General features: G+C 53.5%; 1 protein-coding gene across 2 annotated transcripts in view; it reads left to right on the top strand.

The window, feature by feature from the left end:
* Positions 1-6,540, top strand: part of PRKCB (protein kinase C beta) — a 101,872-nt gene extending 95,332 nt beyond the window's left edge. Inside the window, exon 17 of one of the 2 annotated variants that reach the window (XM_057398068.1) lies at positions 5,185-6,540. In XM_057398068.1, coding sequence (XP_057254051.1) covers positions 5,185-5,337 — 153 coding nt within the window. In that variant the 3' untranslated portion in view covers positions 5,338-6,540. Of the gene's footprint in view, positions 1-418; positions 928-5,184 lie in introns of those variants that run through there. The other variant, XM_057398066.1, reaches the window with a different exon arrangement.
* Positions 6,541-12,661: the final 6,121 nt, after the last annotated feature.

Raw genomic sequence — 12,661 nt, 5'->3', positions numbered from 1 at the left:
GCATCACGGGGCAGCTCAAGACATGTACACGGAGCAGCACAAGGGCATGGTCACAGCCTTCAGTCCTTGCCTTTGGGCTTGGATGTGGCTTCTGTAAACCCAAAGGCAATTTCCAGCCTTAAAGTATTTATCTTATCCATGTGAAAGCTCCCAAAGAGGAGTGAATGCTCTTTGGTTTTCTGTCCAGGGCAAGCTCTTATGCATCCCAACACTACACAAACCTCACAAGGCAGAGCATGGAATACCATGGATAGATGCAACTTTTAACGTTCTCCATACTGTATTCAAGTGGTTTGTGCCTTCTCCTTCCCGGCAGTGCTGCAGGGAGGCGCGGGCGGCGAGGCTGGGGGGTGCTGCAGCCCCATGCCATGTGCTGCTTTCTCCACCCACCGTTCGTTCTTTTCTTCCCTTCTCATAGTGCGGACGCAATGCTGAGAACTTCGACCGCTTTTTCACTCGCCATCCACCCGTGCTCACCCCTCCCGACCAGGAAGTCATCAGGAACATTGACCAGTCAGAATTCGAAGGATTTACCTTTCTTAACTCTGAGTTTTTTAAGCCCGAAGCTAAGAGCTAAGTAGCGGCGTAGATCTCATCCCCGCATCCCTCTCATCCAGCCCCAGCTGCCGATGTGACGTTTTCCATTGCAAAACTTGAACTCGTGGGTTTTTTTCCTTGAGTGCTACTACTCGCGTGACCATATTTCAAAGCCCGAAGGGCGATTTGGGGGGTGATTGCAGGGTGAGTGATGCACGCTGCAGTTGTGCTTTTATGGCATATCATTCGGAGAAGATGGAAATGCTTCCCTGGCGGATGGAGGTGGAACGGAGAGGGGTAAGCTGTGACAACAAGGAGAAATCTCTTCAGTGCCTGTCTTGATTCCTGCTCTTCCCTTTTTCTAATATAATCACAAAAACTCGTTATTTAGCTGACTTAGTGGCCAGTGAGTGTTTTTAATGACCCCTTCACAGTGTGAATGTGCAGCGCAGGCGCTGCCACTGAGCCCCTGGCTCTAAGCAGCTCCTCTGGAGAGCTGAAGCCAAATCTGGCTTCTTTGGTAGCTCTGTCCTGCTGTTTGCAGCACCCTGTGCCACCATCACCTTATACACACACAGCCTTGGGCAAGTGGTTCTCTGTACCGGGTCTTTGCAGCGCGGGATAAAGGATTAGGGAAGCCAGATCTGCTGCTTGCAAAGATTTCTCCTGGTTGTGCAGGTTCTAAGTAGCATGGTTTAGATCCATGTGGTACCGGGATGTTTGGTACTGGGGTACCTCCAGTGGTAACCGGGATGTTTGAAAGGGCTGTTGCGATGCTTTGAATCCATGGTCACCCTGATAAATCCCACACAACTTTGGTCCTCGGAGTGAAACCTTTCCCTTTTTCCAAATGCCAAAGCAACGGATTGAGTTTGTTACCTGCGCTTTAAAGGTGTCAAAAAAGGTATTAGCACAAGTGGGATGCTATTTAACTGTGAACAGTATTGTGGGTTCTGATCTGAAGCTTGTAAAGGATTTGGGTCCAACTAATGCTCTTCTAAAAAATGCCTCTAGGTATTTAAATCTGGTTTTTCAATCTAGACCCAGGTTTTGTTTCTGGCATTGAGGAAAACATTCCAGGAAGGGTAAATTTCTCCTGAAACAATAACAATTATGCAGCTTCCCTTTATACTCCTCTGCAGATGTTCGTGGGCTGTCACTGTATCGATCTGCTTCAAGTTGTAATGTGCCAATTTTACTTCCCCCCCCCCCCCCCAAAATACTGATTATAAAATAAAAAGTGAGAAATAACATCACAGAAACCCGCACGTGTTTGGCAATAACGAGTTTCTACAGTGCTGAGCTCAGGGATGCCAGGAGCACTGAGAGTTGGGGTTGTGCCACGGATGCTTGGGGATGCACGACCCAGAGCAGCGCAGACAGCAGTCCACATCACAACACAGAGCCACAGCCCCTTCATCCTCTGCAGCATCCCCAAACCGAGGTGTGATGTACTGGAAGCATCTTCCAAGCAGGCACTAAATGCCTGCTTGTCCCCTGCACCAGCTCATCCTGCTCCATCATGGGCAGGCAAAGGAGCTTCTCTCCGCCATCCCTTGGAGGAAGGATGCTTTTGGGGTGTGAGCACCCCCCTCCCTTGCGGTGTTGCAGAGCTCTGTCCCTTGGAGATCTTTCTAAATGCCTTGATCAGAGACCACTGTGGGATGCGCTTCACTCGCTGCAGTGCATGTCGCTGACTCACAGCCCCGCTGTGCTCTCCCAGCTGTTAAGAGCAATCGCGGGGCCGTGAGCAATTGCTCTTAACAGGATTAGGATCTGCTGTTAAAAGCAATTGGCAGTTTGAGCTAACGAGGAATTGAAGGTTCCCGTTCACCTCCCTTCGGAGCACGTCTGGGTTCCCCTCCTGGCTTTGGAAATCTGCTTCTGCTGAATGGCTGCGGCTCTGAGCTCTGGGGGATCGTTCTGAAAGGCACCAAGCACCAGCACCAAGCACCAGCACAGCAAGAGCTGCTCCTCAGCCTCCTTCACCCATACAACCCTGGAGCTCTGGCATGGGGAAGAGGCTTGGATGCAGCAGCGGTGATCAGGGAAGATTCCGATCCCCTGGGATGCAGGATGCAGGCGCGCTGCCCTGGGCGTGGGGAGCTGGGCACACCATCTGCTGCACCATCCATCCCCTGCTCCTTGTCACCTCCCAGAGTCAATTAGCCCCATGCTGGAGGTACTTTCAGCCTTGAACTTCCCCTGCCTTCACCTCTCTGTTTACCAGATCCATGCAGCCGTTCCCCACCCGCTCCCGGGATATTCGTCATCTTTGGCAGAGGCCAAATTGCCACCAATTTCAGGCAAAACTCAAGGTAAGAACCCAGCAAACCCCACTCTGGAGGCTTGCAGCTGGGCCCTCCCAGTGCTGCGCTGTCCTGTGAGCCCTGCAGCAGTGCAGGAGGAGATGGGCAGCCCTGAGCCCCCTCCCAGCACATCCCAGCCTTTGCCAAAGCAGCAGCAGCTTTTGGGCATCCAGGGGCTCCAGGCTGGGCACTCGTCCTGCCCAGTGCCACCAGCAGAGGCCACTCCAAAGGGCTGGGACTGCAGTGGCAAATGTGGATGTTTCATTCCTCTTTGCAGCATCCCACAACATTCCTGCTCAGGAGGAGCTCCTGGCTCTGTCGGTGTTGGTTCAGGTGGATGTGGCCTTCAGGAACTGCTTGCTCAGCTCAGCATCCCTCCAGCAATGGGATAGGAGCCTGGTGCCACAGTCAGCTCCTTCCATCTACACAAGTGGGGTGCAAGAGATTCCATGTGGAACAGCTTCGAAACAGGCTCTTGGCAGTGAAGGGCAGTGCCTCTGCTCTCCCGTGGCTCCACAACCCACCAGCCCCTCTCATCCTCAGGGGTGCTGCTTCCATTCAGGTGGGCTTACACTTGTACTTCAGCTGCCTCACCCTTTGCCTGGCAGAGCTCTGCACCTGAGCTCACTCCTTCACCCCATCTGCTCTTCTCTAGTACTGTTCTGTGCCCCCAAATCTGCATCTTCTTCCTTCTCTGTGCTGGGAGAGGAGCCCTGCAGGGACTCTGATGGCTCCCAGGAGTCACTTGCTGAAAGCGAAGGCAAAAACCCAGCTCCAGGATCGGAACAGGCTGGGACCTGGTGGCACGGCCGTGTCCTGGCTCTTCTGGCTTTTCTCTCTCTGCTGCTTGAGCTCCAGCCCTGTTTTCCTCCCCACCTTGCCTCCTCTCAGCCACTCTTGGCTCTCTTTGCTCTCTGCTCTTGCCCCCACAAGGCTGAAGCTGTCCCAATGGGATGCCTTCTGCAGCAACTGGAGTCTCCGTGCGGCTTTGGAGGTCTCGGTCCACCATTGGCACCTGGACAGGACACATCACCCACCGGGTGCCTGGTCAGTGCAGAGCAGCAGGGGGGTGGCTGCTGGTCCCTGCCCTGGCCCACATGTGTGGGCCACACCAATGGCGGTGTGAGTGTGATGGGCTGCCCTGCAAAGGCAAATCTGAAACAGAGAAAACCCAAAAAGCCTTTCCTCAGGTTCCTGCCAGGCACCACGTTTGTAGCAGCACCCTGCCAGTGTCCCACCAGGGAACGGCACCTCCTGTGCTCCCATCGTCTTTCAGCTTCCACACATAGATACAGAAGAAAAGATGGGAAAGCTCTTTTGTCCGTGCTTGCTTTGGTAATGGGATGAAGCAGAGCACGTTCCCTGCCTGTGCGCTGCAGGGGAGGGGGGTGTCCCTCCGCTGCCTCCCTTTATGATGAAGGATCCTGGGTCCTTATATTGTACCTTCAGCTCTGCAGTTCCCCATTCAGCCAAGGCACCGTAACCCCCCCGCAGGCAGAACGTCCCTGAATTGAGCAATCTCAGATCCACACACGTTTATAACAACGGCACAAGTGTTCCCACAGGATGGGCTCTGCAGTGCCAGAAGCAGGTTACCAGCACTAATCGAGATGATAACTCTTTGTTTTATTATTTATTTATTAGCTTGGATGTAGCTGCAAAGTTGTTGTTCTGAAATCACAATGATGAAAGGTTGCATCTGTGGAACGTTGGTTCTTTGAGGTTTTAAGCTACTGTGTATTTTCTACGGAGAACCCTGGAGCAAATCACATCCCAAATCAATAAATCACTGTGCTGCTTAATACCATATCATAGCATAATTTTTAACAATCCAGCTTAAGCAGAAGGAGCTCCCGCAGCTGATTATTTTGTGCCAACACTGAAGCCTTATTGAACGTTTGCTTCCATTTCAAGGCGTGTTGCTTCCTCCAGGCTCCTTCCCCCCGTGCAGTGTGGATCTGTTTGCAGTGGTGGTTTTGCATGCTGAGGACCTGCTCTGTTGCTCTCTCCCGCAGCACTCAGGAGCAGAGGGATGCTCGGGCGAGGAGCGCCGTGCTCTCATCACCTCCCTTTCCTTCCTGGCTATGTGTTTCAAGCATGTTCGACTGTTGTTCCTCTCTTCTTGCCTGCGCTGTGGGGTTGCTCCTGGTGTACAGGGGCTGCCCTGCCAGGCTGGGTGCCGAGTTCCTCGTCGGCGACAGCCGGAGGAGCTGGTGTGGAGATGCTGGGTACTGGGGTGAAGCCGGGGCCAGCGCAGCTCCCTCCGGTGCTCCCTCACTCTCTGCTCGCTCGCGCTCGCCCCTTTGCTGCCTTTAACTCTGTGCTTTCCGCTCAACAGAAGGACAAACGCGACACTTCCAACTTCGACAAAGAGTTCACCCGGCAGCCGGTGGAGCTCACGCCCACGGACAAACTCTTCATCATGAACTTGGACCAGAACGAGTTTGCTGGATTCTCCTACACCAACCCCGAGTTTGTCATTAACGTGTAGTCGCAGCGCGGCCGCCCGCCCGCCCTCTCCTCGCAGTCCCCAGCTCCAGCCCGCCTTGTACATACCGACATAGTCTTCCGGGATTAGCAGTGCAGACATACACACCCTCATGCGAAACACGCCGATCGCTTGGTTTAGGAGGCCTTTCTATGTCTGTGTCACTTGCTAGCTTGGTTCCCTTAGCTGGAGATGTTTGGGGTTCGAGTTAACAGTCAGTAATACTTCTAGGAGCTATAGTTGGTGGTGACTAATAGAGTTTTTAAACAGAAATATACCAAATTGCTACAGTCTTTGTAACCTTTGAAGCGGGCTGCTGAGATTCCAGTGACCCTAGCTACTCACAAATCGTTTCTGTTGAATGCTGAGCATGGTTGATATCTTAAACCGTTGTGCTGAAGCTTGCGATGACTGTGAGCTTGTCTTAGAGGAGCCTTTTGTTCAAGACATGGATACATTTGATCAGTGTGGAGAAGTCTGCTTATAGACATATATTTTTAAACGCGTTGTACATACCGAAGCCGTCTTCCTCCCTCGCCTCCCGCCAGCCTGCGCTCGCCATACGGCCTTCCCTTCACTCAGGCATTACGGCTCCCAACCAGTTCCATGCCAGTTCTTGTAAATCGGAGCAAACCCTTTTTCTAAGCGAAAGGTGGGATGGTTTTTTCTAACATCTGGAGCAGTTTGCAGTTTTGATACGCTCTGTCAGCGCGCTCATAAATCCTTCTCCTGGTTTTCTTCACAGGCGCTGTCGAGATTTAACAGCTCTGTAGAAGGGTATTAATATTCTACCAAAACAAAACACATTTGTATCCTCGGTTTACAATTTACCAACTGAAAATACGCCTGCTACAAAAGGGCTGCACTGAGGGCTATTTCTAAAGGTAACTTTTCTACTTTACACCCTCTGCTATTCTCCTCAAGGCTCAAACAAGCATCTTGAGTTACCTGATTTCAGCCAAAATTCCTGGGGCTGCTATTGAGAAATCCAGGAATTTCTGCATCATTTCAAAACCAATCGGAATCAGAAGAGGCAGTTCCAGCAGCTGTTTGTAAGGCAGAGCTGTGCTGTGTGTGCAGGCAGGGGCAGGAAGGGTAGGGACAAGCAGGAGCTGCCCATCAGAGGGTAAGCCCTGAGTGCGAGGAGCATCCTTCGAGTACTGGCTGTTACCCCCCTCTTATTACACACCAGTTCAGTTGGTTCCCAGAACACCCCACCCCTGTATATATATATTTGAACCACTACTGGTTCTAATGTAAATACACATCACTCCATGCCTATAGGGGAAGATGGGGGTGGAACTCTATGAATCACGAGGAATCCTATAAAGGAAAATCTGGTTTGTAGATCTTTTATAAGCACCAAACTCTACTTTTGCAATTATTTTCTTTTAATGATTCAATGAGGTAAAAAAGGCTGCTAGAAGCTCAGGCCAACATCACTCCTTGAGGGGAGTGGCTGGGGTCCGTGCCCTGTTACTAAGCACAGCGCCCTGTGGGTGCTGGGGATGTGAGCTGGGAGCCCACGGCCTCAGGCGCTGTCCTGGGCTGGAGGAACCAAACCAAACCCCATTAAAACTGCAAATTGTGCCAGATTGACGGGCGGGTTTATGAGATGCTCTTGCCCCAGACGCAGCCTCACGTGGGCTGGTTTGTGGTGAGGGCTCTCGTAGCACCAGCACAAGGCTCAGAAGACGTGTCGCCATCCTCTGCAGAGCACAGTTGATGTTCAGAGCATGTCCGTTGCTGTAACTATCAAACCTGTTGCTGCAGAATTAGTATTCCCTCAGTGGTGAGTGTTGTTCATTTCCGTACCTTCAGCTCCGGAGCCGCTCTCGGGGTCGGTCCAGGAGGATGCTGCAGGGTCTTGGTGCCGAGGGAGCCGCGGGTACGCGCAGGGGCTGCTGCGGGGGGGCTCCGTCTGTTCTGTTTAGGACTCTCTGTGTTCGTGTCAGGGTGGCACTGGTGCACGGAGCAGGCGTTGTGCTGCCGGGCAGCTCCGGGGTAAGGTCTGTGCTCCAGGGAGAGCTTAGCAAAGGCTGGAGCCTGTTTGCAGGACTCACGCAATGAGTGTTTCTGACGTTGACCATTCTGCGACTTGCCAAACTCTTACTCCGAGGTCCATTTGCAGATGACTTTGTTTCTTTGTGTAATGGGATATGCCTGTCCCTGCACAGACGTTGAGATTTGTACCAGCTCTTCCAAGGAAGGGCAGAGTGACAGTGGTTGACTCACTGTTTGCTGTAATTTGATGATTTAATCGTTGCTGTTGGATGGGGAAATCAGTGCTTCAGGAAGATGCTCATAGAGGATCGGAGATGCTGAGAGGCTTCAGGAGAGTCCCGGCTGCTCCAATGCATGGATAAAGCCCAATAAGATGATGTCTGTGGGTGCACCCCCAGCTGTGTGCACCAGCCCAGTGCTGGGGATCAAGGGGACAGTGCGAGCAGGCAGCGGGTGAGGCTCCAGGGGACAGAGGAGGCTCACAGGGTGCACCTGAACCCTGTTGCATGCCTGGGGATGGGGTTTTCTGCAAGTCTGGTGTCCCACGCTGGGCATCCCGGCTGTGATGGGACTGGGAGCAGGGCCCAGCGGTGGCAGAGTGAGACCCAGAGGCCTGCATGTCCCCAGGGCAGGGCAGAGAAGGCAGGACACAGTCACCCACCCATGAAGGATGTCACATCCTGGCTCTCTGCTGGGCTGGACCACACCTGAGCACTGCAGGTAAGTGGGGTTCAGGTTCCTCCTGTGGTTCCCAATGGGGCAGGATGGATCAGACACACACACACAGGGGCTGCATTGGCCCCTTTGCTGCTGCCCAGTGGCTGCTCCAGGCAGCAGATCCTGCACCCAGGCCGGGGGCTTTGCAAAGGAGACCAGTGCTGAGTGAAGAAGACATGGATGGGACAGGAGGGCTGAGGCTCCTGGAGGTGCAGAGAGGCAGTCACCTGAATTTACCCCCTGGCTAACACTGGCTAAGAACTTCTTTTCCCAATGCTGGCGTTTGGAATTGCACCAGGTATTTCTTGGTGCAGGAGCAGGTTTCCATTCCTGCCTGTGGGGATGTTAGGGTGCAGGTACCCCAAGGTGCTCCCTGGGCATGCCCTGCTCTTTCACTTGGCTGTGTTGCCAAAGAAAAGGGAGAGGACTGTGGATGTTTGTCCGTGTTCTTGGTGTGAAGCACAGCCCAGCTTGAGCTGGGGAGCAGTGGGGAGGCTGCCGGGTGCCCATGGCAGTGGAGCACGGCTGCAGAGCCAGCACGCTGCAGCTCAGGGTGAGTCTGTGCAGGGCTGTCACCAAGTGTCAGCTCAAGTGCGCCAGGGGACAGCCCCAGGGCAATGCCAGAGATGGGGGACCTGCTGCTGCTGTCTCCCCTGGCTAGACACTGAGCATCGCTTGATAAGAGAGCCATCACTGCAGGAGGTATTGATCCATCTAATAAAGGCAGGTTTGGCCAACCCACAGAGGCAGTGTCAAAGACGGGAAGATGAGCGAGTGCTCTGGCAGTAGATCTGCTCTGGTGATTGAGTCCCAGGAGCTCTAATGCAAGCACAGAACAAGGTTTTCAGCTCCGAGTGCCTGGATCCAGCTGCTCAGAAGGAAGGGCTCACATCTGGACGGGGGGATTAACACATTGACAAGTGCTGCAGCTTCTCTGCTTTTGCACAAGTGGGCGAGCCACGAGCCTGCAACAGCAGCAGAAGCAAACAGCATCCTGCTCCGTGCACGGGAGTGTCACCCGAGCTGTTTAGTTCTGATCACGTTCAAAGTGGCAATTAAAACAAGGAAAAAACATACAAAAAAAAGGAAATGTTTATTGTTGAACAGTTTGTGTTCGTGAACTTGATTTCACCTGCAAGTATTTGATGACTTTTCTACATCCTAGACTACCTGCTGTGTGTCGTCAACAGATTCTCCTAAAGACCTCCTTTTAGATGGGCATATACTCTTTATTCTATTTGCTGCATGTATGAAGAACAAAATAAAATATCTAATTTTAAAGAACCCCTGATGGCTTCGCTTCCTTTTCCTGCTGGATTCCAGTGCTGGGTGGGGGGGATATCCAAAGGGCTGGATATGCCAGGGGGTCCCCTGCCCTTAGGTGCTGGTTCTGGCATCTGTATGGTCACCCAGAGGGGGCCCCACTGAGCCCCCAAACACTGAGGAGCTGCAGCTTTTCTGTTAGAAAGATGCATACTGGTGCAGCTGGAGGGTGTTGGTGAGTGGAACCTGCCTGAACGTGGGGCTGGAGACGTGTGGCTACCTTAAGGATACATACAGACCAGTGGGGAGGAGGAGGGAAGGTGTAAGTTGTTACTGCTAATTGAGTTAGTTAACACATTGCAGATGCTCTTCCCACCTTCCCTAAGCACTGGTTCCCACTACCTGTCCCTCATGGGGGTGCTGAGTGCAGGCACATCCTGGGGCAGAGGAGCTGCACTTCTCCATCCAGGTCCCTGCTTTGTGAGGGCATGCCCATGTGGAAGCTGGTGAGCACGTGAGGAAGGGTCTTTCCTTCTCCCTTTGGGTACTTCAGCTGAGCCTTAAGCAAGATGTCCTTGTCTGTCCTGCCTGGTGAGGATGATGGTCACTGGGGCCCATCCCGATTGATGTGGGATGGGAAGGAACTGCAGGGCTTGGCCAGTGTATCCCCAGCATCCCTCGTCCTGCTCTGTCCCTCTTCCTACCTGAGCACAGCCCCTGCTGCCGGCACTGCAGGATCCACAATCCATCGGGAAGGTCTCCCATGGCCCCAGCGCAGGGTTTCACGGTGCCTGGTCGATCCCCTTCCCCCGACTCACTACGTGCCCATGCCCAGCATGCTGGGAATGCTGCTGAGCATCGGTTCTCCTGGCTGGTATAAATGAAACCTTTGGTTTTGTGACACTTTCCGTAATTACGGGAGCTAATGACAAAAGCATTGTGACAAATGACTCAGCTTCTGATAGGGAAGTTAATTAATGCTGAAGTTTGGAGGCTCCATTGGAGTAGCTGGAAAAACCCGGTTGAGCGGTTTGCTTCGCCCCTGTACCACAGGCAGCAGCAACCCAAGTACCCCCAAAGTGCCAGGTAAAATCCTCCCCACGGCTGCGAGGGGATGAGAGAAGAAAGGCCAGGCACCAGCAGAGCGATTGCCTCGGAGCTGTCCCTCCATCCATCAAAGGCATCGGGAGGAACACAGCCTCATTAATGTGTGAATGAGTGACCAGAAGCAGCTTCGCGTTAGGCTCTGACCTTCAAGAGCCGTCTCCCTGAAGCCATCTTTCATCTCTTTCATTTGCATTACAATCCTGTTTGCCTCATTATTCGGTATCTGCTGCTGCTTCAAAGAATTTAAATCAAATCAATTAAATTGCGGTGGGCTGGAGCAGCAGCAAACCCTTTGCGGAGGCTCAGCCCAGCCCGGCCGGACTCGGGCTATAGAACGTCTTTAATCTGCTGCTATTTGTTCTCTTATTACTTCTGCGGTACCACTGCCTCATAGAGACCCTTTGGTGATCTTGTCCTTTCCCACCCATCCCATGCAGATGTGCTCTGTGTAGAGGCTGCTCTTTGCATGACCTCGGAGAAAGGATTCCTCAGCTTCCATCCTGCACCTTGCGATGGAGATGAGGATGTTTCCAGCAGGGCTGCTGGGATGGGGAGCTGCTGTGTGGGCAACGGTCCTGGTTCTCTGGGAGGGTGATGCCCTGTCCATGGCCGCTCCTGCACCCCCTCCACATCTTCCCAGAGCAAAGAGAAATCCATAGGGAAGGATTTCTGCTCCTCTCCCCTGCTATTCTTACTGCTACTGCGCTGTTGGGAGTCCCTCTGGGAGCTGCAGGGCTGGTAGGGAGCCACAGGAGCTCGTGCCACATGCATTGGGGCTGGTGGCACATTGGGCAATGCTCACTTGTGCCGCATGCAGAGAACCTCCTGAACGTGGTAGCACAGCACCCGAGGACACACCAGCCCCACCGCTGGATCCCGTTAGAGCCAGAGGATCGCAACCGGCACTCCCAGAGCACGTGCAGATATAAATAATCCATTGGGAAGGATGAACGCGTGTGCCGAAGGCTCCAGAGTCCTTATCCCCCTGCAGCCCCCCGGGAGCAGGGAAATGAAGACTAGGCAAGGCTGGAGCTCAGCATCTCGCTGCATTGCTAATAACCTAAACTCGCCTTGTAGCACAGGCTCTCTTCCTTCAAGGAAAAACCTAATCCAGCTAGGGATTATTTCTGACTACTTACTTTCTGTCACTTTGCCAATTTAAATGCAGCAGAGCTTTCATCCCTGCATGTGGAAGGACGAAGCCCCACAGATTTTGGTTCAGGATGGTTTTGCCTGCAAGGACAGCTTTTCAGCCTCGCACAAGTTGTACAATCTTTGCTGCATGGGCTGGGTTTTGGTGTTCATTTCTACCTTGCCCAACTCCAGAGGGTCTGTGAGCAGGAGGCTGAGGATGACGGGTAAGGTGGTGAACAGCAAAGGGTGACTGGGCAGGAGCTGGAGGAGTTCAGGAGGGAGCACAGAGCCCTCTGGAGCCTGAGCTGCAGAGCGGGATGGTGAGGACCCCAAATTCCTGTTGGCTGCAGATCTGAGTGAGCCCCCTGCGTGTCCCCACGCGTGGCTGCTCCTGGGACTGCCTACTCCATGCAACAAGTAGTGAGAGGTGTGCAGGGCTCCGTGACGGGTGCCCCCACCACCAACCCCTACAAGGGCCAACATGCTCCCATGTGGACTTCGGTTCTGTTGGAGCTCGCCTTGTTAAAAGCCTAGGAAACGGTACATGTGCACTGTGCACACACCTACACACGCTGTGTTAAAATAACACAATTAAGGCTGCAAAATCCCCCACCCGGGATGCAGTTTGCAGCCCCTTCGCTGTAGGTGTGAGATATCTTTGCTGCCTGGCACCGCGCAGGATGGGGGCCGGTGTCAGGCTCTGCCCCACGCGCTGCCGGGGCTGGGTGACAGCGGTGGGAGCAGAGGGGGCTGTGGGATGAGGGAGCAGGAATGGGAATGCCACGGTTGAGGCATTGCAGACTCTCCCTGCGCCCTGCCCCGAGCGGTGGGACCCACTGGATCCCTCAGGAGCAGCATCCTGGTGCAGCCATGCATGGAGCTCATACCGGTACCCAGACAAGGTGTCATCAGTGACTGTGTTGTGCCACTGCCAACACCAGCCACCGGTTGTTCAGGATCTGAACAACTGTAACCCCTCCTCAAAAAACACACAGGAAAAATCCCTGTGATGCTGCTTGGGTGGATGCTTCTGACCACAGCCCCCGAATCCCCCATCCTTGCGTGTGGCAGAGTGCTGCGGGAGGATGCAGTCAGCACTCCC

The sequence above is a fragment of the Pezoporus wallicus genome, unplaced genomic scaffold, assembly GCF_028554395.1.
Source record: "Pezoporus wallicus isolate ANWC-B61680 ecotype Strahan unplaced genomic scaffold, APGP_CSIRO_Pwel_v1 contig_6274, whole genome shotgun sequence".
Lineage (NCBI taxonomy): Eukaryota > Metazoa > Chordata > Aves > Psittaciformes > Psittacidae > Pezoporus > Pezoporus wallicus.
Note: the sequence above shows the minus strand (reverse complement) of the source record. Positions and strands in the feature narration are given on the sequence as shown.